This window comes from Pleuronectes platessa, chromosome 17 (assembly GCF_947347685.1).
Source record: "Pleuronectes platessa chromosome 17, fPlePla1.1, whole genome shotgun sequence".
Lineage (NCBI taxonomy): Eukaryota > Metazoa > Chordata > Actinopteri > Pleuronectiformes > Pleuronectidae > Pleuronectes > Pleuronectes platessa.
The window spans coordinates 4,731,862-4,756,607 of NC_070642.1; the positions used below are offsets into that span (position 1 = coordinate 4,731,862).

At 42.8% G+C, this 24,746-nt stretch overlaps 1 protein-coding gene across 1 annotated transcript; it reads left to right on the forward strand.

Moving 5' to 3' along the window:
* The first annotated feature begins 1,171 nt into the window (after window positions 1-1,171).
* LOC128460598 (midasin) lies at window positions 1,172-23,655 on the forward strand. Its single transcript, XM_053445843.1, has 28 exons — window positions 1,172-1,486; window positions 1,766-1,850; window positions 2,354-2,469; window positions 2,833-2,964; window positions 3,106-3,237; window positions 3,321-3,383; window positions 3,764-3,806; window positions 3,889-3,939; window positions 4,149-4,192; window positions 4,447-4,645; window positions 4,919-4,983; window positions 15,659-15,794; window positions 16,326-16,504; window positions 16,670-16,801; window positions 16,915-17,056; window positions 17,532-17,845; window positions 17,933-18,085; window positions 18,921-19,022; window positions 19,114-19,312; window positions 19,400-19,567; window positions 19,719-19,879; window positions 19,929-20,023; window positions 20,285-20,459; window positions 20,695-20,768; window positions 20,958-21,072; window positions 21,418-21,484; window positions 22,404-22,546; window positions 22,637-23,655. Exons 1-28 carry the CDS (start codon window positions 1,172-1,174, stop codon window positions 22,820-22,822), a joined length of 3,786 nt encoding a protein of 1,261 aa, XP_053301818.1. The 3' UTR covers window positions 22,823-23,655.
* Window positions 23,656-24,746: the final 1,091 nt, after the last annotated feature.

Genomic DNA, 24,746 nt, shown 5'->3' on the forward strand with positions numbered 1-24,746 from the left:
ATCTGTCACACTGGTGTTTCCTATGAGTTTTGTTTTGAATGGTCATTTGATGCTTCATGATCACTGCTTATGGTTGCAATACTATTATGCTTCATTTTTACAGCGTGGGAGGAAGTGGAGACAAGTCGTCCGTCTTTATATATAGTCACTGGATCCAATTTACAGATAATTTAAAAAGGTTGCATTTTCAATTACACCCATGACAATATACACAAGCTGTAAAATTATAGGAGGGTATACAACATTATTCATAAAAACAAAGATGATGCTGTCATTTTGAATATCAGAACAAAGCGTAAAACTTACCGGTATAAGTATGCAGGTGGTGTGTTATTCTCCCAAGTATTAAAACAACAGTGTATATATAAACATCCTAACAATACATTCCTAGCAAAGGCGTTTTTCTTTTTCCCGCCATTTTTCAAGATTTTAAAGTAATATATGTTTTTAAGGTATATACTTTGTTTGCGCATGACCTCATTTCCTGCAACAAAACCAGACAGTGATCGAAACCCCAAACTAAACTGAACTCTTAAGAACTGTGTGTCTATAAGTGCTTTCTGATCTGATGGTCTTCTGGAAGATTTAAAGAAAAAAAAAAAAAAATTTTAATACAGAAAAACTAAAAAAGGTATGATTGGGTTTAATGATTTTTAACAAAGTACCTGCCTAAAAGAATGGATCCATTTGCACTTACAAGTTATTAGGGCCCGAGCACTGACACTGGGAGGACCTATTGAAAGTGTAATTATTATTATTCAGGCAAATGAATTGGCTTTAACATGCTCAAATTCTTACCAAAATTGGCAGAAAGTTAGAAAGCGGTGAAAATGTACGTATTCTGGAGGAATTTTCAATATGCACTACAAAATCTCACAATGGTCCCCCCCCCCATTGCACTAAACAACAACCATTCCACAACGTTAATCGCCCCCCCCCCAGGGGTGGTTCTCAGAGGCTCCTTTGATGACATAGAAGACTCATCTTCTATGTAATCAGTGCCTCCTTTGATGAAATAGATGGTATGTTATCGTCTCTCTGTTTGTTGCAGCCATTTCACAACGGCATCTAGTACCCCTACACGAGTGACACCCAAGGGAGCCACTCATCAGCAGGGATCTAGTCCATCCTGAACTACCAGCTCAGCCACTAGTCTGTACCCGCAGCGGGGATGACTTCTCCCAGTGGTACCTCCACTGTCCCCCACTTCAAATTCCGCCATCGCGGGGAGACGGTGGACTGGCGGCAGATGTACAAGGTGGACATAAACCATGTAAAAAGCCACTTGGATATAGAAACTCTGCAGGAGCACATCAAGGAAGTGATGTTGTGCAGCCTGGATGGGGAGCGGTGCCAGGAGTGCCGGAGCCCGGTGGACCCGGGCCTTCTCAAGGTCCTGCAGCTGGCGCAGCTCTCGATGGAGTGGCTGCTCCACTGCCAGGAAGTCCTCAGCCTCAACCATCATGCGGTGGAGGAGAGGCTGAAGGCGGAGCGCAAAGAGCAGGAGCAGCTGCTGGAGCAGCAGAGCCAGCAGGAGGAGAGGGTGAAGGCTCTGGAGGAAGAGCTTGTGCTGAAGGGGAAGCTCGTGAGCGACCTCCAGTCCAAGCTGCTCCTCTGTAGCCATAAGGTAAGCTGCTAGGAGCGCTTCTAGCTCAGCTAACAGAGGTGGCTCAATAACGGATCTACACTGACCTGTTTCCTCAGTAATGGGAGTTGCCTTATACAATGTAATCAATAACGTTTTCTCCTTCTTTCTTTCTTTTAGTGTCCAATTTGTAAGAAGGGGTTCTTCACTCCACAATTCCTACGGAGCCACATGGAACGCCGTCATCCGGAGGACCATGAGAGCCGTAAGTCCACCTGACACAAAGAGAGAGTGAGAGAGAGGAACATAAGTAAAGTCAGATACACGTAACGTTGCGTCTTCTACCTCAACATGAGGAGGTAGAAAACTGAGCCCTTGGCTTTCTGCTTCTAAAAGACTGAATGTTGTAGCTGTTATGGTTTTTGTTTTGGATTGATTTGAGCACCATCATGTAAACAACAATCCCTTGGTGCCACCACCTGTTGATGCTACGTTTTCCACTGCATGTAGTGTAATGATGTGATCATTAGTGTAATGAGGTAAAAGACGTCCTGCTTTCTGGTGAAACAGTAATGAAAGTTTTAGCTGTTAAAGTTCTTATTTAAAATGGATTTAAACCGGATCAAGCAAACAACGATCTCTCGTGGCCACTGAGAGGCGACCCGCGGGACGCCAGTTTGAAAAAGGGTTCAGAACAGAGTCTTGTCTTTCACCTGTAGATGAGCTTTTAATTAATGCAAGTGATATGACTCTTATTCTTTCCTCCAGAGCTGCAGTCGGATCGGGAAATTAAATCTCAGATCAATAATCTGAAGATGGAGATCAGCGGCTTGAGGGGGCGGAACGTTCAGCTGCAGCAGAACCTGGAGCTCAAAACAGCTCAGGTAAGAAAAGCAGAACATCGGAGAACCTTGTACGAACAGATTTGTTGTCACGTGGTAGTGACGAGCGATTAAGGAAAACTTGATGCACTCATTAACTTTCTCTTATTTAAAAAAATTTCAGGCTCAATTCATGTGAACGCTGTCTGCTGTTATTCAAATTAAATTAATTATTTTGCATGTTAGTTGAAGCTGCTTGTCGACTCCTGGCAGAAAATGTACAGAGATAGTTAACAACTGATTTGAAGTCAGGTTGATCAGATTTTGAAAACTGATTTGGGGAAATAGTTCTCTCTGTAATCTTGTTGAAGCTTCCACTCTTATAACAGGCACTTGTGATTTCACTGTTTTTTTGTGTAATTCCAGGAGAAGCGACTTGAGAGTGAGCTAGACCATTTCAAAGCTGAGGAGATGGCTCGCTTTGAGCGAGTCCAAACCGACTCTGCTCGCTCCCAGGAACAACTCCTCCTGAAGCTGGAGCTGCAGCTGAAGGAGCAGGTCAGTGGCACAGGGAGCTGATATTTTACAGCCTAGAAATGAGTGAAGTGATGCTTAAAATAGTTCTCTCTGTAATCTTGTTGAAGCTTCCACTCTTATAACAGGCACTTGTGATTTCACTGTTTTTTTGTGTAATTCCAGGAGAAGCGACTTGAGAGTGAGCTAGACCATTTCAAAGCTGAGGAGATGGCTCGCTTTGAGCGAGTCCAAACCGACTCTGCTCGCTCCCAGGAACAACTCCTCCTGAAGCTGGAGCAGCAGCTGAAGGAGCAGGTCAGTGGCACAGGGAGCTGATATTTTAAAGCCTAGAAATGAGTGAAGTGATAACTCAAAATGCTTAAAATATTTCTCTCCAGGATGAATCGTGGAAATCCATCCTGCACCAGACCAAGGAACACCATGACTCTGAAATGAATAAGGTGAGTTTCTGTCAGAGTTGGCGCATGTGAAATATTAAACAAGCAAACTGATCATGTCTGACATGTATTTCCTGTTGTGCAAAGTGTTCTGAGCGCGTAAAGAAAAGCTCTTGTTTTGTAGAGACTGTCATAAACAATCAGACCTGATATAGATTTTTTTGATCCGCCCAATTATTAAATTCAGCTCTAATAACAATACATAAAGACATAAAGAATGAATTCTGCTGAGATGTAAACGGCCAAGTCTCTTGCTGTCAGTGCAACTTTTTAGAGAATTTCACCAAACGCTCTCGTTTAATTTCATGAAAATCTCAAAGACTGTTTATCTTTTTCATGCATGATCATGAGGTATAACTTGTGATGATTTGTTCCACTTGCAGATGGTAAATATTCCCTCCAACACCAAAGAAGTGGAAGAACCAGGTATGGATCCATCTCACATGTCTTCTTCAGGACAGAAACTGCTCATATGATCCTAATGCATTCATCTCATTGTGTTTTCCAGTGGTGGTCTGCGCACTGGCACCAGAGCCCAAACCATCGAGGGTTGTTCTTGGTGAGTAAATCCTAAAACTAAAATGAGAACATTAAAACATGGTCACTCCCAGACAGGCTGAGCATGTGCTTCCCTGCATGATGGATTTAATGCAGTGTAACAGCTGCACTGCTGCCACGTCCCTGACCCCTCTCTGTTAACACCTGTTTTATCTGCCCAACATGTGTGATTGTCAACACAAGACTGACCGAGTGAGGTTTCTTTTACAGACTCGAGCAGCGCCTCTGAGCTGGAACAGAGTTCGAGCATGATGGTACATGATCTGAAGTTGAACCCCAGCGACAAGAAGGAGATCCGACGAGAGCTGGAGCAGTCATGAGTAAGAGGATAAAGTCACAATATAGGAGAACAAAATAGATATTTAATGAGAAGGAGTAGCCTCTTTTCCTCACTTCCGGTTGACTTGCATACAGACACAGGGCTGCGTGGAAATGATCTATGAAACGACATATAAGCTATGAAGAGACGCTTTCTCTAGACCTTCACCCTTCTGCTTCTTCTTCTCAGAATCTAAGTGGTGTAAAGAGCAAGGATTTCACTTTCTTCATGGCCAAAGTGAATTCATTGGAGGACCAAGCAAAGGAGGTGCCTGGTTACTGGCGCTGTCGGGGGGAGCTCGACCTCAGCTTGGACGAGAAGATGAGCGCCAGAATGATGACAGAAGCTCCTCCAGAGCCTCAGGCTCCATCTGGACAAGCGGTTCAAGGTGCTTCCTCAGACTCCGTCATCAGAAATCCTCTTTTAATTCTTATTCTGCTAACAGACCAATTTAAACCACACCACACTGGACTTTCCATCTCCACTCAGCCTTATATGACTGATTTGAAATGAAATATTAGTTTCATTTTTATAAAGTGTAATTGGTTTTGACTGTGTATATCCAACACTCTCAGTCTAATCTGTAAAAGCTTGTTTTCCTTCACATAATTGGATTAAGGCTCTGAAACACCATCAGTGACTCTGGTGTCTGTACCTGCAGGCAAAGAGTCCAAGACTCCCCAGCCAGCGCCGAGGGCCGAGAGCACCACCAAAAGGGTTCCCACGGTACCTGGAAACCATGGAAAACATGGAATTTATTTTTTCATTTTCCAGGTTTGGAAAAGTCATGGAAACTGAGCAAAAGTGAACACTTACATGGAAATTGAAACAGTTATTCTGGAAAATTGTATTGGATGATGTGTAAAATAGTAATAAAATGAAACTATTGAGCACAGAATTAAGATAAGTTTATAAAAACCCTTTACATGTGAACAGCTCTTACTGTAGATAGAAATGGATGATCCCATGTTGTAGAACATGCTCTTGGCATCCTATCTGGTGTATTGGATGTTGGAATTTGATGAGGCAACCTGGTGATATGGACTTTAAAAGTATAGTTTCGGATTGGTGGACTTCGGGAATAATAACCGAGAAACATTACTCGCGATCTCAATACAAGGGTGAAATACATGCATTTCCCAGCCAACACGGGAGCCTTGACATCTACAGTGAAACTTCTTATGCAAGTTTATCCTCAAATGTAAGAAGCTGTGTTTTAACTGTGTGGTAAACCTGGGTTTATCAACGTTAGTTAGTAAAGGCCTCAGTATGCTTCTCCGAGTCCGTTGCGGAAGGACGGACGGGCGGAGCGGACGGACGCTTTTTGATTTATAGTTCTACGAGCCTTTTTGTTCTGAAAACAATTCACCGCCAGAACAGTAGATGGCGTAACGGAAGTCGAGCTTAGAGAAGCCTACCTCATGAGGTATATAGAAGAAGTCCACGCTGGTTTATTTACGTCCCCCCGGCTCCTCACACACAGTGAACGATGGCAACAGAAAAAGGATGTTGATGACGCGACAGTTTTGCTGAAATAAAGTGACACCCAGCGGGTCAACATGCTTATGTTATCGTGTCTTAGCGCAGCGGTTCCCCGGTCTTGTTTCCAAACTGCGTTGCTAATTCAACAGCTGCAACAGCTTGACGCTACATGGAGGCAGCTAGCTTCCACACACAGTCAGCACGGACAGCCGACACTAGCTACTACCAAGTGTTTGCTTCTAACCTGACGGTGTTTGAGAAACAGTGTCATGAGAGCCGTGGGATTAAAGTCAGCGGGTTTTTGCGCTGTTCCCACCGCAGTTAGCATGGTGGCTAGCCCGCTATCCCCGTTATCAAAGTTCGTTATAACCGTATGTGACCGTACACACATGCTGTAAGTGCTCTAACCAGCCACCGTCAGCCGGACAACGCCGCTGGCTTAACACACTTGTCACATTAATTATAGAGTCTTAGTTGTGATTTAGGTTTATTGTGATTTAGGGAATGAAACAGGAAGTTTGAGGTCCGGAAATAATGATGTCCCGAAATGCTGGCGTTAGCTGACCAATCACAGCCAAGTGCTATCCGTGGGCTGTCCGCCATTTCGACGTGTAGTTAGAAAAATGAGAGCTGCACGAAAAGCTCTGCGAGGAGCCGCGGAGAGGCACGGAGAGGGCGTTCCACGTTGGAGAGGGCGGTCCTATCTGTCCGTGTTCGTCAAAACGGAGAAGCATACATTGGCCTTAAGAAGTGCAATGTTGCTAGCAAGCTGCAACTTGCTAGCTTCAGCTTACACTAGAATTGTTGACGTAATTTTTACCTTGCTTTTAAAATACTAGAACTATGTTCGATCCCCATATGTATTTCACTCACTGACTTTTCCTAAAACCGTGTTATTCACCACATTTAGGGGAGTTTGTTTTGAATTTGGATTCAATAATGATGGTTAGCAAGCACATGCAGTGCAATCTTGCTAGCCAACATTCAGCTTGCTAACTAACTAGCTAGTGTTGGCTAGCCTGCGTTGCTAGCTAACTACCAATACATTTTCACATTAGGCTGTGACATTACTTCTATACTAGTTGACATGACCAGTCTAGTCTTGATAAATTTTGTAACATTCATTCTTATATCTACTTTTAGCTATTTTGTGATTTTTCGTTTTTTCTTTAAAAAAATGATACTACTAAATAGGAACATTTGGGGTGAGACATTTTTTAGGTTGCTGTAGAGGAACCACAGGGGAACCAGCCTTATGTTTTTCCTTTTAGGTTCATTAGTTTGATTTACAAAAGCTTTTACAGAGTAAGAGTAGGCATATTACCTCTTCTACGTAAGACTCATAATCTCAAATGTGTGATGCATTACAGGAGTGAGGGACAATGACACGCTGTAGATTCAGGATGAGGAAGAGAAGAGGGGAGAAGATGAAAGAGGAGGATACAAGAGTAGAGGATGACAGAGGAAAAGGGAGAAGAGTGGAGAGGAGTTGAGAAGAGTAGGAAGAGAAGACAGGAGCGGATACGAGAGGGGAGGTGTGGAGAGAAGAGGACAGGATGAGATAGGAGAGGAGTGGAAGAGAGAAAAAATATCAATCCCAATGCTCATGTGTCTCAAAGTTCCCGTTCAATAAATTGTTGTTCATCTACAGATTGTTGCATTATTTCATGCATTGATATATCAATAAGACATAATCTCTAAGCATTTACAATGTAGTAGCGATGTGTCGGTCGTGAACGATTCGTTCGTTTCGAACGAATCCTTACAAGGACTCGGGAGTAACGAGTCCTCTCAAAGAGAGATTCGTTCATTTTCTCGTGGCCTGCGCATCGGGACTGTTGCATAGGCTGATGCAGGTCACGTGAAAACGGATCCAAAGACTCGTATCCGGCAGATGAACGAATCACTGATCCGAAGAACGAAACACTGATCTGAAGACACGGTCGGGAGGTGAACGATTCGTTCATCTGCCGGGTACGAGTCTTTGGATCATTTTCTACGTGACCGCCATAGGCTCAGAAAAGGAAACAGTTACCTCATTCCCTTTCGCGTGTTAAAAAGCAGCCATGACTGACAGCTTTTGTGTGGCAGATCATTTTTCTTTGAGAAAACCTCCTCTATTATATACAGTAAAACATGACAGTTTGTATGGTTTTAAATTGTCATTTATTGTCACACTGGCATTTAATTATCACGGGAAATAATTACACTGCACTAAACTGTAAGTGTAAATGTAAAGTAAAAATAACAAAACCAGTCATTATGACTTGTGAATAGGGCTGAACGATTTGGGGAAATAATCATATTGCGATTAAGATTTAATATGCGATTCTTTTATTTTATCCTCTCTTTCCCCCCCAAAAAAAACGTAATGAATGATTTAAATATGACCAACAGAATATTAGATACTGTACAATATTCTTTCCCACATTTTTATTTAACTGCTCATTACAGAAACAAGAATAACAAATCGGTGTGCATTTAAGTAATTTAATCAAAGTCATTGTAAGTATAAACCACAGCTGTTAATCCCTGCAGGACAAAGCATCATTCTGTCGCAGAAGAGACGAGGCAAAATTCCGTTCCAAGAGCAAGAGAAGTTCGCTCTATTCGGCCCAGCGCTAACCTCCGTTGTAAACACGAGACCCAACGAAGACCGCTTAGGAGGCCAGGACTTCACTCATCTGTTTCCAGGAAAATTCGCCGTCCGTGCAGGCATCCTGAGGTTAACAAAGAGATTCACTGGACTTCTGGAAAATCCGCGCCACGCGCAAGCAACACCGCGAAGGTCACAGTAAGAGGCTTTATTGACTGGGCAGAGACTAGTTTAAATACTTAGCGTGTCATGTTTATTTGAGTGTGTTTGTTTGTAGATCGCTGATCTGTTTTTAGCCGTGTAACGCGTGGTGAACTGGAGACGTCACATCCGGTTCCTTTGTCTACTATGTTCTGAGAAGCGCGCGTAATAAGCCGGCACTTCTTTTGTTTTTAAAGTGTTACCGTCAGAGATATTGTGACAAGTGTGATATTGAGATTTACATCTGTTAAAAGGATAAATCTCACGTACTGGACTGCCCGCTTCGCCGGAAGTTTGTCTCTGACGATGTTTTGAGAGCTTTCCTGATCTCTCTCTATCTCTCCCTCTCTCTCTCTTTTCTCCTAAACCTGTTTTTACACACGTCCCGACCTACACTTACATATTTCATGTGGCATAGAAAATTCTAGATTTAAAGAGCCTTAATACATCTCGACGCCATTCGGCGCCAGAACCAGGAGATAAGAAATCTCTTTGTCTAAAGATCCCCTTTGTTAAGGTCAGTGACCGGCAGCCATTTTGCTTTTCGCAACGTGGCTTCATTCATAAACCTCCATCTTGAAAGTACGTGAACGTAACATCTTGATCCTGGCCAGACTACGTCACTACGTGATCTCGTCATTACGCCATAGCCACTCCCTTTTCTCTTTAGACACACACACACCCACACACACACACATAGAGACACAGACAGGCAGACACACACACACCAGTAGATACTCAGTATTACAGGTGTGACCATTGTGATAAGTGCTGCTGCTGCTGTTGCCTTCTTTGAAATATTGGAGTTTGTTAAATGAAGAATCATTGAAATAACATTAACTTTATTTCCCCTTTTGAATAAATACTTTTGTAATTAAAGTATTTGTATTTCTGTGATTATTTGTACATGTGTATGTGAATACAGCTGGATTACTATAGCCTATGCTCGAACTTAAAACCCTTCATTGTTTATTATATAATCATTAATATTAAATATTGAGATTATTAATATAACATTTATCACTTGAGACTGATAACTATAGTTTGACTAGTTGGTCCCTGTAACCAGGGTGGTGCCCCGCTACGATAAGCATTAATTACAGATTGTTTCATTCTTGATTGATAATTTTATTGTTTTCATTAATTATTTAACCATTATTAATTGATAACCGTATCATTTCTAATTAATTATTTTACTATTCTTAATTACTAGCTTTATAATTTTTAATTATTTTTAATAAATAATTTCTATTTTAATAATCATTTCTCATGATTATTAATAATTAGCCAACGTCAAATCTACTACTACTATTGCACAACACTTACAAACAAACTACTTCTCCCATCATGCATTTCACCTTTCAGTATTTCAGTGTATCACAATGTACGTACACAATAAGTCACATGTCTTGAAAATGATTACATGGTTTTAAAAACACAAAGTTTCTGTTGAAATGCAGGAAAACAGGGATCAGGATGGCCAAGTGGATAAGGCAAACTGCAAGGAAGGTTCGTGCTTAGTTTCCTGAACTACAAACTCACACCATACGAGAAAAGATATGATTCTCTTCATCCATCAAACTTCATTTGATAACAGTGAAAAAGTTTGTTTAAAATGATTTACATGTCGATGTTAGTCACAGAAGTTGTGTTGTTTTTATTCAAGGAGTCAAAGAGTTATTTTAAAAGTCTCAAATGTATTTTTAAATTTAAAAACGTTGAAATGAAACGTTTTTTAATCAGGTTATGTCTTCAATATCATGCACTCACCTCGTGTGTCAATATGATGCCCTCTGTTTGTTTTTAGATCAGAAAATCACTGTCCGGGCCAAAGAGGAGGAGCAGAATTTCTCCAGCTCAGGCTGCTGAGACACAATCGCCTTGAGGAGCAGTGTGTCCTCCTCCACTGGGACTCCAGCGACTCCGAGGAAACAAGCAGTGAATTCAGTCCACACTCCAGCCGCTGCCAGAACAGTCATATTTAATACTTCTCAAAGAAGCCATGGAACCCAGCTGATCAGAGGGACGGGAAGAGCCCGTTGTCTTTCTCGGCGCTGCCTCCTACGAGTATCAGCCGCAGGTGGACATCACCTTTGGCGCGGCCTCCATCCAGATGATCGAGACAACAGAGGACGAAGCTCCAGCCGCCTCTGAAGAAGCTTTGAGGAAGGAGCAGGTCCGGCCGGAGGAGTCCGTCAGCTGCATCACTGAAAACTTTCAAGCTTTCATGGCGGATCTGAGTCACGAGGAGTCGGACGGTGAGGAGCAGTTGCAGGTAATGGTTGAACTCGTTTTCAAGAGGGCCGTGCAGAAACCACACTCTGCTGCAGTCTTCTCTGAGTTGTGCCAACACCTCTCAACAGTAAGTGATGCATCTATGACTGGAAGCTACTTTATCCTGTTTCTTACTTAGTTGAACAGCTTGTCTTTTATGTGCAGGTTGGAACCTTAATTTAACCCTTTGATAAACAAGGTAAATTATTAATTATCTTTCTCACTAGTAATAGATTGTCAAATAAGACTTAATAAGAATATACATTTATTCATAAGGTAAGAAGGGAGGATTTAAATTATGATTTGTGTTAAAAACAAGATATTTAATGAATACGTACAATATTAAATGAAGAAATAAGTGGATTTCAAAGATATTGCAAAGAAAAACTCTAATATGCATGAAATAACATCGGAAATCATACCATATTTTACAATACAATATTTTTGACCCATTTTTTGAATTAGAATGGAAGTGAAAAAAACTGTTAATTGAAGAAAACCTGAAATACTGAATGACGAAAATAATTTACTGCAAAGATATACAGTGCCTTGCATAAGTATTCACCCCCCTTGGACTTTTTCCCATTATGTACTGTTACTAACTGGAATTCAAATAGACTTAAATAAACTTTTTCCCGTTTGATCAACAAAACATGCATAGTACTTTGGAGGTGCAAAATAAATTTTATTGTGACACAAACAATAATGAGAACAAAAAAGTTGACATCTGTTTGGTGCATAAGTATTCACCCCCCTGTGTCAATACTTGGTAGAACCCCCTTTCGCTGCAATTACAGCTGCAAGTCTTTTGGGGTATGTCTCTACCAGCTTTGCACATCTAGAGATGGAAAGGTTTGTCCATTCTTCTTGGCAAAAAAGATGAAGCTCAGTCAAATTGGATGGAGACCGTCTGTGAACCGCAATCTTCAAGTCTTGCCATAGATTCTCTATTGGATTGAGGTCTGGGCTTTGACTGGGCCATTTTAAGACATTAACATTCTTTAATCCAAACCATTCCTTTGTAGCTCTGGCTGTATGTTTAGGGTCATTGTCCTGCTGGAAGATGAACCTTCGCCCCAGTCTCAAGTCTTTTGCAGACTGCATCAGATTTTCTTCAAGGATTTCCCTGTATTTGGCTCCATCCATCTTTCCCTCTATTCTGACCAGTTTCCCTGTACCTGCTGAAGAGAAGCATCCCCACAGCATGATGCTACCACCACCATGTTTCACTGTTGGGATGGTGTGCTCAGGGTGATGGGCAGTGTTGGGTTTTCGCCACACATAGCATTTTGCATTGAGGCCAAAAAGTTCAATTTTGGTCTCATCTGACCAGAGCACCTTCTTCCACATGTTTGCTGTGTCTCCCACATGGCTTCTGGCAAACTCCAAACGGGATTTTTTATGGATCCCTTTCAACAATGGCTTTCTTCTTGCCACTCTTCCATAAAGGCCAGATTTGTGGAGTAGACGACTAATAGTTGTCCTGTGGACAGATTCTCCCACCTCAGCTGTGGATCTCTGCAACTCCTCCAGAGTAACCATGGGCCTCCTGGTTGCTTCTCTGATTAATTTTCTCCTTGTCCGACTCTTCAGTTTGGGTCGACGGCCTCCTCTTGGTAGGTTTGCGGTTGTGCCATATTCTTTCCATTTTCTTATGATGGATTTTATGGTGCTCAGAGAGATGTTCAAAGCTCTGGATATTTTTTTATAACCTAACCCTGCTTCATATTTCTCCACAACTTTATCCCTGACCTGTTTGGTGAGCTCCTTGGTCTTCATGATGCTGTTTGTTCAGTAATGATCTCCAACAAACTCTGAGTCCGTCACAGAACAGGTGTATTTATACTGAGATTAAATTGCAGACAGGTGGACCCTATTTACTAATTATGTGACTTGCAAATGTGACTTGTGAATGCAATTGGTCGCACCAGATCTTTGTTAGGGGTTTCACAGTAAAGGGGGTGAATACATATGCACTCAACACTTTTCAGATTTTTATTTGTAAATAATTGTGAAATCCATGTAATATTTCCCCCCACTTCCAAATGATGCACTATTTTGTGTTGGTCCATTACATAAACTCACGATGAAATACATTTTAATCTGTGGTTATACCATGACAAAATGTAGAAAAGTCCAAAGGGGGTTAATACTTATTCAAGGCACCGTACATAATACAAACTGAGTGAGTTCACTTTTGACCCATGTTGTGTTAATCAAATAATGAGTTCATTTAGATTTGAGGATCAAATCAGCTGACACTGATCACTATGTGAGTTACATTTGTGTTAATATTTCCTTATGGTTTTCTCCTCTTCAGGTGGAGGTCCAATCATTGTCCGACTGGTCAGCCAGCGTCTCCTTCAGGTCTCTGCTGGTCAAACACTGCCAGGCAGCGTACAGGAAGAACTTTGACAGGGAGGGCCTTTATCAGAAGAGTGGGTCCTGCCTGGAGCCAGTCAGGGACGTGTGGGTGATTGATCGGCTGAGGGAAGAACAAAACAACGCCAAACCTTCCGGTCGCTTCCTCAATACCATCAGGTTTATTGGGGAGTTGTTCCTCTCAAAGGTTCTGGCTGAGAAAGCCATGCACTGCTGCATCAGGCCGTCTCTCGAGAGCCTCTGTGAGCTCCTCCAGCTCATCCAGCAGGACCTGGAGGTGGTCACGTCCATGGAGGTGATGGACTCCTACTATAACCAGCTAGAGTTCATCGCAGAGAAAGAGAAGAGGGCACCAAGGCTCTCCCTTTTGTTGAAGCACACAGTGGACGCAAGGAAGAGTGCAGGCTCCACCCACCACTAAGTTTTTAATGAAAACTCATGTGGGAAATACAACTTACACAACTTATAGTGATATTTGAAAATGGACTGTAATGGGACATTCTTTATTTAGATAAGTTTAATGAAAGAGTGACAAGTGTGTATATATATATAGAGAATATTGTTACAAGATGTGTTTCTGTAGTTAGACTTGTAACACAATGTGTATTTGCACACAATGCTCAGATGTGTATTTGCTTAGAGACTCCTGTGCCTCTTGCTAAAACAAAAGGTTTTCACAGCAGGGGCCAGTCAAGCAGATGGAGCAGAGAGACTATAGTTGTTACTGACCAGAAGACGGGGGTCACTGGGAAAACAGGTTTTCAAACTCAAGAGCTTCTTCTTGAGTCTGAGCAGAAACAAGATGTCATTGTGTTGTAAGACTTCAAAGAAGTCCTCATGCAGAGTGATGGAGACAGAATGTTCGACCAGCCTGGTCACACACTCAGAGAGCCGATTGGATAAACGTTCTTCTCCTGTGAGGAGGAGCTTCTACTTGTATAAATGAAGTGACTTTTCATTGGTCAGGGCCTCTGCCTTGAATCTGTTACCGTGATGATAATCTTTGTGCCCTCATCCGCAGATGGGTAGAATTAAAGACCAGAAGATAATTTTTTGTTGGTTCATGTATTGAATCTCCTATTACAGGACAGAACCCCCCCCCCCACTGCAACCCCTGCTCCTACTCTGTATAATGTACACTGGGTGACATCATGCCCTGAGAAATGTCTTTACTCTCTTTGGGGTTTGTACTATGTTGTCGACTAATGAATAAAATGTTTTAAATTTAATTTGGGTGTTTGTATGTCTTGCATGCAGCTGACCTCACATTTCAATTAAAACACATGTGGGAAATACAACTTATACATTTCCCCTTTTCCCTATAGTCAATGAAAAGCACAGATGACTGGAGAATTTCTGGGACAACATTTGACAAAAGTACTTATCCTGAACTGAACATCAAATCTAAATGAGAATTCAGTAAAAAAAACAAAAACATATTTGATCTCATATTTGATCTCCTTACAGCTGGTTGTGTAAGACTAGTTTCACTTCATGCTGTGAGGATATTCAATATAAGCCTCTGGAGAGGGATATTTATGAATGGATAAAAAGCTTGGTTTTATTATATCAACAGCAAGATCATGATATTATTTGACAAGGACAGACAAACTGCAGCTTTGTTTTGAGTAACACTATTTTAAACCAATCCTTAAGATATTTCAGTGCATGTGTAATAAATACGGCATCCGAGTTCAGACTCCTAGAATTAGCTCAGTATCGTCTGCTGAAACTCAGAGACTCTGTTTGTAAGCTTATGTTTGTGCACTGGACTAAACTTTACTTTCTTTTGGGAGACAATCTCGCAGCATATTTCAGGATTCCCAGTTCTGGGACCATGAATGTGAATACATTTTGAACTCATCTGTCCAGTCGTTGTTGGGACAGATGAGTGTGGTGGAAACGATCAGACATAAACATCTCTAACATGGCAGCATGGCCAAAAAGAGAACTGCTCTTATATTTTTTTAACATGGAGATGTAAGCTCCTGTCACACTTACTGCAGGTGAACTGAGTTCAGTGTCTACCTCCTTCACACTGTCAGCAAGCTGTTCAGACATTTGAACCTACATGTTCACATGACCTGATGCCTGCACTCTGCCCTCCAGCACCCAGAGAATCATACAATAACCCTGAGCTGCTGTTAGAGTCACAGGAGCCAATGAGACTTAACTAATGAGAAGCTTTTACAAAAGAAGGCTTAGAAGTGTTACAAGGATCTGAAGTCATTATTTAATTTTTCTTTTCAGTTTGTCCCCTGGGGTGGGGGGGGGGGGGGGGGGATTTGTTCATATACGTCTGCATGTATGAGATTTCATGTTCAATTGTGAAAACCAATAAATAAAGTGAAAAAAAAAAAATAAATAAACCAAAGCCTTTAATAAGTCGTTTAATAAGTCACGTTACTGATGAATCTCTCAAGAGGATTTTTGGTTTGGTCAACATTTCTCCTCTTCCTCCTCCAGGTGGAGGACACGTTTCAGGAGGGCCAGGAGAAGGAAGAACAACAGGATAAAGAGAAAATCAAGGCGGAAGACAACGCTATTGAAATGTCCGAGGACTTCGATGGCCAGATGCATGATGGGGATGAGAAAGAACCAGGTGATGTGGCCCACCCATTTTGCTTTTGTTAAATTTCTTGGTTTTGTCTATTGCTTTCTAGTCCCTACTGCTGGCTACTGGGAAACTGGAGTACAAAAAATCTCAGTCCTGATTTGTTGACACAGACTTCAGTGGGTTCCTTAAACCCAGGTCATGTGACCTGACACTACCACACCCACTGCAGATTAAATGCACCATCTATTGCAAAAAGTGACAGTCTGTGTTGATAAGCTCTCAGCTAATTAAGTTTGTGTTTAAGCAGCACGTAGAATAGAAGGAAGGGCTTCTCTTTGATTTCTCACGCCCTTCATGCTGTTTTAAACCTGGTCAGAAATGTACTCGGATGCAGGCACAACTTTCTTGTTGCAGTGTAAGATCAGGCTAGGAAGGCTTCTTTTTATAAGAAGTTAAAAATTAACTCATTTTTTATCATCTGGTGCTGGTGACCAACAACTAAAAAATTTCAGAAAGTAAAAACGCCTCTTCCAAAATAACTGCTCATAAGATCCATCATCCATTCATCATTCTCAGGTGAAGATGAAGACTCTGCTAAAGAGGACCAGGAGGATCTGGACAAAAAGATGGGGAACCTGGGTGAAGGCGAGACTGACACTCTGGATGAGAGGATGTGGGGAGATGATGAGGATGATGATGAGGAGGAGGAAGAGGAAAGGGACCAGGAGGAAGAGTCTGGCCAGGGCATGGACCAGGTAAAGGACACTAGATTACCATCAGGCTAAAACAATATTTAACATACATCGTTAATGTCTCCACTAAGTATTTTATTGGCTGTTTTTCACATTAATCAATATTAAATACCAGTGAGGTGTTGTTGGTGTGGCCTAATTTCCTGTCAACACTGGATTCTGTGTCAGGGTGAATCCGAGCTGGTTGCCAAAGACGACAACTTGGACGCTGAAGAGCCAAACAAAGACAAGAAAAACCAGGATAAAGATGAACAGATGGTTGAGGAGGAGAAAGAAAAGATCCACGAGCATGGAGATGAGGTAATATTCATTAAGAACTGAAGAAGTTCAGAGGTACTCCTCCCTGCATACGCTGATCTCCTCTTACTTCTGTGGTTGAGCTGTGTCTGATCTGTGCTGTTGCTGTTTCTCAGAGGGAGTTTGATGAGAATGAAGTGGATTCGTACCACGGTCAGCAGGACAAGAGGCCTGAGGCTGAGGCCATGGATCTCCCCGAGGATCTCAATCTGGACCAGGATGAAGAACCTGGAGAGGATGGAGAGGGCGAGGGTGACGGTGAGACCTGCTGCTGAACTTAGAGATGCTGCTTTTTAACTAGTTGAACCCGTTGTTGAAGGACAGTGATTTTAGAGGCAGTTGCTTAAGGAGAATGAAGCTGATGAAGAATTTATATATTGACAAAATGGTCTCAGAGTTCACTCCTTCTGCACACTTAACTGTGTGGTAGATTTATTCGAGTGGGATAAAAAATGTTAAACAATAAAACCTAATAAATTATAATATCCTTTTTGGTTAAAATACAGTTTAAATACATTCAGTATAATGTCATCTAAAGAAGTCCTAGAACAGCACCAAAGCTGTTTCAGCAACACATAACTTTGAGAAGTTATTGTGCTAAAAACTGAGTACAAATATTTCTGATATATAAAGAGGCATCTTTTGGTAATTATACATACACAGAACGTGCAACAGTATCTCTGAAATACATTACCATAACTTTTAGCCTCTGAAACATGTTTTCCCTCTTCAGAAAAGAATCCCTTAGACATTGATGAAAAAGCCATGGACCTGGATGAGAAGGAGGATGGAGAGAAAGATGGAGGAGAGGATGAAGGAGCAGAGGAGATGCAGGAGGAACAGACAGACCTACCAGGAGAGGAGAAGGAGAAGGAGAAGGATCAAGAGCCCAAGACTGAAGAGGAGGAGGGAGAAGGAGAGAAAAAAGGAGTTGACGAGGAGTCTGCTGCGCAAGATGAAGAGGAGGAGGAGAAGGAGAAGAGTGGACAAGAGGCAGGAAGAGATGAAGATCAGACTGTTCGCGATGACAAAGGAGACAAACCAAAAGTGTGTTTTTAAAGGAGCTTCTGCAACTTCTCTCCAAACGCATACTTTTGTTTTCCGTTTCACTATAATGATTTGTCAAGCGTGCAGGATGAAGAGGAGGAGGGTGGGGATGAGGAGCAGCCAGAGTCAGCAGAGAGGAAGGAGCATGACCGAGACGGTCAGACTGGAGAGGAGAATGTCCAGAGTGACACAGCTGTGGAGCTGGGAGGAGAAGCGTCGGAGAAAGACCAAGCTAAAGAGGTACACTTCATTCTGAACTGAATCAAGAGCGTCACCTGTCTGAGGCGTGTTACTCTAGAAAACCCAAACCAGTGAAACCAGGCAAACTGTGGGACACGGTATAAGACCTGAAGAGGTTTAGTCTTCAGATTGTTCAGACATGGTTTCAGCAGCGGGTACAGAGTGGTCATTATTGTAGCAATATTATCCTTGACTTTGAATAAATTGGGCCTGGAAATTCATTGAAAAGTCTTAAAGGGTAAGTTCACTGAAAAATGAAATCTTTGTTATTAAATAAATTATCATCATCTACTCACCACTATGCCGATGGACAGGTGGGTGAAGTGTCAGAATCCACAAAACACTTCTGGAATCTCAGAGGTAAATTTTGTAGCAGCAGAATCCGAACCAATTGAAGTCAATGGCGACCTATCTTCACACATTATCAACCAATCAATCAAATTGTATTTGTATAGCCCATATTCAGAAATCGTCTCATAGGGCTTTAATAATAAAACATCTGACTAATAAAATCTGTCTGTGCAGTTAAACAGGAAAAGATCAGATCAGAGGAAACGTTTCTCCTCATGTCCTGAAGCTTTGCAGTCAGTGGCAATAAAACTGCTGACATCCTTATCTAAAATGTGTGTTGCTTATGTATGCATGATATCAGAGAAAGTTGGGATCGTGTCAGAAATAATTTCATAAGTTTAGCGGCTGCTGCCATTGATCGACTCAGCACAGACCTGGCTCAGTTCAGTGGAGCCAGATCTGGATCAATTCTTCATCCACAGTCAAGTTGTCCCTTTACAGACGATTGAATTTAAAATATTAAACCTTTTTCTCTCTTCTATAGGAACATGGGAGCGGGGCAGCTGATGCCAGCCAAGCAGATGGTCACCAGTCAAAGCTGACGGCTAGAATGGCTGCACAGACACAGACTCAGAGCAAGACTCAGGTACGACTCACAGGGATCAGGTTCCGTTTCTGCTTGCCTTTTGTTTTTCAATCCATCTCATCGCAGCTTTCTTTTTATTCCACTGCTCCAGAGCTTCAAGAGGAAGCCTGGCCACGCGGACAACGAGCGATCGACAGGCGACTACAACGAACAAATAAACAAGCGTCTGCGTACAGTGGAGAGCAGCAAGGACAGAAGTGCAGACAACAGGCCGAGCGACGCCCAGCAGGATTCTGAGCTGTACGAGCACATCAAACAGGGAGAGACGGCCTACGACACTCAGACATACGGTCAGTGATCACACAAACACACAAGTAGCCCATGAGAACCTCAGATCAGTGTTTTTATAGGCGGATGAATGACTGTTGTGTTTCCAGATGTGGCAAGTGCAGACCAGCAGAAAGCAGCGGGGCCTCAGCAGGACCAGGATCAGAAAGATGAGGATGTTGCCATGGAAACAGAGGACCAGGAAGAGGACCTCCGTGCCGCTGACGTCCAGGAGCTGAAGCCTGAGCAGCTGGATTCAACCAAGGCCTCCCAGAAAGGTGCCAGCATATCTTCTTCTACTGCTTCAGCATATGTTCTTCTCCAGCTTCAGCATATGTTCTTCTCCTTTATGTTGGTTATGAATTTCTAGTTGTTTTTAAAGAAAGCTGAGCATCATCTCACTTCTGCCTCCTTTTTGTCCATGTGCAGGTGTAGACAGTGGGGAGATGGACGTGCAGAGGCAGGGCGAGGAGGAGGAGGACCAGGAGAGATGGAAGGACCGCCAGCGTCTCGCAGAAGATAGGCGAGCAGAGAGAAGCACAGAATCCACAATTCACACTATTCCTGAGCTGCTGATGGACACCATGGAGGTGAACAACCGCTGTAACACAGACACTCAGATTGTGTTTGTGTTTGCAGAAAGCAGAGAGAGACCCAGAGGAGATCAGGAGGGAGATGGAGCTGCAGCTGGAGGCCTGGCACAAACTGGCTCCAGGAGCTCAGGAGGAGGTGAGGTTTGTCTTTATGGGATAAAGGATAAGGAGTAAAATTTTTGTCTCACCAGACCACAGAATCTTCTTCCTCATGCTCTCAGATTATTTTAAATCAATGGATGATTATAGCCCATATTCCATCATCCTCTGCCCTTAACACTTAACTAGAGTGAGGAAAAAGTGTCCAAAAAGTTCTTAGCTAAAAAAATAACCATAGTAGCCTGGTAAGCCTCTACGTTTAATCAGTGGTGTTGACCGTGGCGCTGCACTGTCGCTTCACAGAGGAGATTACCGCACAGGGAAGCGTCTGAACATGAGGAAGGTCATCCCCTACATCGCCAGTCAGTTCCGCAAAGACAAGATCTGGCTGAGGAGGACCAAGCCCAGTAAGAGAGAGTACCACGTCTGTCTGGCTGTGGATGACTCCTCCAGTATGGTGGACAACCACTCCAAACAGGTGACAGAGCCCCGTCATGTAACCTTGTATACTCGTGTTATAGCTCTTCCAGAAGGCTGTTACATAGATTAAAAATCTATTATTGATGATTAACGCTGTGTTCAAATGTGGTTTGTGATGGTATAGAACAGGACAGGTACGTTCACTATCTGTACAGAAATATCTGTTATAGATTGAATGAATATAAGTAATTGCAGTAAATATCTGACAAATGACCTGTGTGTGTGTGGTGCAGCTGGCGTTTGAATCCCTGTCAGTGATCATCAACGCTCTCACTCTACTGGAGGTCGGACAGGTGTCTGTGTGCAGGTAAGGACTTTTTTTCTTTAATTCTTGTTTTTAGTTTATTTGCACAGTGAAGATAGAAAGTGATCAAATGATGCTAGAGAAGAAAAACATAATTAAAGTAACAAACTGATCCCAAACGAAACTGAGTGCACTGGAATGCACAGCTTGTGGTGAACAACATGTGCATGTCATGTCTGTTGGTGTGTTCAGCTTTGGCGAGCAGGTGCAGCTGCTCCACCCCTTCCAGCAGCAGTTCAACGACGAGTCCGGGGCTCGGATCCTCCGACTGTGTCAGTTCCAGCAGAAGAAGACCAGAATAGCTCAGGTGGGGGGGTCGACCATCCTCTGTTCCTAAGTTTGAACTAATGTCGCTGCTCATGTTTGCCTTTAAACATGACTGACCTTGAACAGCAAATCATGCTTTAATCCTGACGCCTGTAAGAAATACTACACCTGTTTTTTAAAAGCTTCGTGATTCTTTCCTTAATAAGACTCCTCCTGCGTGTTCCCATGCCGAGACACCCACCTCGTATAAGGAATACATGTTTGAAAAGCTTTTAAACAAGTTAACTTTTCCGCCTTGTGCCTTTTCATATGATTGCATACATACTGTGAGCAAACAAGCTCCTCCCGTCTGACTCACTCTCTCATCCCTCTCTCTCCTCTATAGTTTATGGAGACTTCCACCAAAATGTTTCTCGCTGCTCGGCAGCAGATTCCAGGATCTGTAAACTCAGGTAATGACTCACGCTACGTGCTGACTGTACCAGCTCAGTCAACTGATGCTGTGTATAGTGGGACTTTTGAGATGTGTGTGTATGTGTGTGTCATTGAAATGTCAAAGTTTAAGCAGCAATATCACATCTGTTTTCAAATCTTACTAACCCAAAACATTTTGATCAATAACAGCACATTTAAAAACCATTAAACATCTCTTGTTGGTTCATAAACGGTTTTATTGGTTGTAAAAGTTTTTAAAGTGTGTGACTGCTTGGAGTCTTTCTTCCTGCTGAACCTGTGTGAGTAAATGGAGTCAGATTAGGTCTGATCCATAAAAAACCTGTCATGTGACAAAGAGGAAGAACAAGTGACTGAAATCCTCAGAGGGAGCGTTTCCCTTCATGTCACTGTGATACAGGCAGAATTATGAATTATGTAGAAGCTCAACAAGCAGCTAAGCCTGTTAACACTGAGCAACAATAACAAGACTTGTACCGAATAGATTATTCATTCATGTATGTCACTTTGCTCAGTCCCACAATGCAAGATTTCCCAGTATGCCACTGAAGCCAGTGCTCACATGTATTTTAGTCCTTTTCAACATAAACGTGTCTTTTTAATGATTCTCTCTTGATTTAAAATATCACAATTAGACTGGGAAATGGAAATCGTTGGTCCTTTCCCAAAGGAATTAACAGAGTTGCATGTTGCGTTGGACTCAAGCTGATTCAATTGCTATTCAAAAGCCCATTTCATGTAAATTTCATTGATATAAATAAGAATATAAGCTGTTCTACATCAGATTTGAACTGTACATGTACTTTATCACCTCACAGTCCTTACCTCATTTAAACAACTTAATTAACAGCACGAGTTGTTTCATTTACCTTTAATACCCTTGACCGTTCCCCTCTGACCTCTGACCTCCCTCCACAGACACGGCCCAGCTGCTGGTCATCGTCTCTGACGGCAGGGGTCTCTTCCTGGAGGGGAAGGAGCGGGTGACGGCAGCAGTGCGAGCAGCTCGCAGTGCAAATGTGTTTGTCATCTTCGTGGTTCTCGACAACCCCAACTCACGGGTGAGAAAAGCAGAATTTGACTTCACTTGTATTTTACTTTTCCGTACACAAACTGTTACTAAGCAGCGTTTTTGTCTGTGCTCAATGCAGGACTCCATCCTCGACATCAAGGTCCCCATATTCAAAGGGCCGGGGGAACTCCCAGAGATCCGCACCTACATGGAGGAGTTCCCCTTCCCCTTCTACGTCATCCTGCGAGACGTCAACGCCCTGCCGGAGACGCTGAGCGACGCTCTCAGGCAGTGGTTTGAACTGGTCACGGCAGCCGACCAATGAGAAGCCATCTTTCACACAAAGGGAAGAAGTGTGCGGCGACCCACTGCACAATGCCACTCTGCTGCTAAGCTTCTCAGCCAGAACTGAAAATCAACAGAACAAAAAAATAAAACAGAAGACGGATTTACCGCTGTACATGTGCCTTTATTTTCCTATTTTTACTGTAGATTTTAGTAGAGTTTAATAGCAACCTTTGCTGTTTTGTCTGATTTCATTGCGTGTGAACCACCTCAGTGAAGGGTCAGTAAATACCTCTGTCCACCTTGTACAATACCCCCAGACCGTCTGTTTGTCCGTGTGGATGGGACAGTCAGTGCTGCAGAGATCATCCAGTCATCCATGTGTGAACACGACAGACATGCAGAGCTGTGCTTTGTGTAAAATGGACGTCACGACCTACAGTAGCATGTTGTCGTGGTCGTGACTGAGGAACTCCTAAATGTGCCTTGGAGAGGAGAACAGTGTTGCATCTCCCTCCACAGCTGGATCAGCTGCTGGTTGAGGAGTCGGAGGCACGGCCACAGCTCTGTCACCGATTTTTTAGAAACTCCGATCTCACACACTTTGAAGCACAACGACAGTTCCGCAGATTCCAGTTTTGAGTGAATGCCCCAGAATTACCAGCGTGTGTGGTTTGAAGATGACACATCTGCTGAGCGACGGCTCATCAACGTGTCTGTTAGGACTAGATGAAATGTGCATTGAAATGTTTCTCATCACCTCTGTGTTTCGTAGCGTACATGTAAGTGTCAGAAGACACTGGCCATTTTTAAGAGCATCCATCTGTTAAATCATGACACGAATGATCCTGACAATAAACTGTTTAAAAAGTATCTCTGTATCTCTGTCTCTTAATATATCATTGCTCCAACCACAACAATAGACATTCTGAGATCAGCATGTTTCATAAGATACATGTATTGGTCCCACACACATAAGACATGCAAATGGGGGGAATTTGTTCTCTGCTTTTGTCCCATCTGGTGAACACAGGAGGACACACAGAGCAGTGGGCAGCCATGCACAGCCGCGCATTACTAATAATATCACATACTTCTGCTGTTATCAGCCTGCAGTAAAAACTGCATTTAATCATTTTTTTCAATGATATACTCAAGCATATACTGACTTGTTGCTCCAACATTAACTGCGACAGCGTCCCAACATGTGTCTTTCTTGGTGTTGTCTTTATACAACATATGCTGAGAATCATACAACTCAAGTTACTTCTCCACTTCAATTATTAATTTAATGTAATCCATGTTGAAGAACTTCTCCGCTGTTAGCTCCGTTAAATGTCGGGTGTCGAGGGTTCAAGAAGAGTTATGGGTTAGTTTCTTGTTTGCCTCTTTGCGATAGTTTTTGACAAATTTCCATCGTACTCTTTGAAGTTGGAAAAACAGGAAGTCTCCAGTCCCCCGGAGAGTGTCCGCGCCCCCCCCAGGGGTGGTTCTCAGAGGCTCCTTTGATGACATAGAAGACTCATCTTCTATGTAATCAGTGCCTCCTTTGATGAAATATATGGTATGTTATCGTCTCTCTGTTTGTTGCAGCCATTTCACAACGGCATCTAGTACCCCTACACGAGTGACACCCAAGGGAGCCACTCATCAGCAGGGATCTAGTCCATCCTGAACTACCAGCTCAGCCACTAGTCTGTACCCGCAGCAGGGATGACTTCTCCCAGTGGTACCTCCACTGTCCCCCACTTCAAATTCCGCCATCGCGGGGAGACGGTGGACTGGCGGCAGATGTACAAGGTGGACATAAACCATGTAAAAAGCCACTTGGATATAGAAACTCTCCAGGAGCACATCAAGGAAGTGATGTTGTGCAGCCTGGATGGGGAGCGGTGCCAGGAGTGCCGGAGCCCGGTGGACCCGGGCCTTCTCAAGGTCCTGCAGCTGGCGCAGCTCTCGATGGA

Coding starts and splice junctions, on each gene's coding strand:
- LOC128460598 (XM_053445843.1), top strand. CDS start 1,172: ATGACTTCTCCCAGTGGTACCTCCACTGTCCCCCACTTCAAATTCCGC. Junction 17,057..17,531: donor TGGAGAGGGCGAGGGTGACG/GTGAGACCTGCT, acceptor TTCCCTCTTCAG/AAAAGAATCCCTTAGACATT. Junction 20,769..20,957: donor GGACAGGTGTCTGTGTGCAG/GTAAGGACTTTT, acceptor TGGTGTGTTCAG/CTTTGGCGAGCAGGTGCAGC.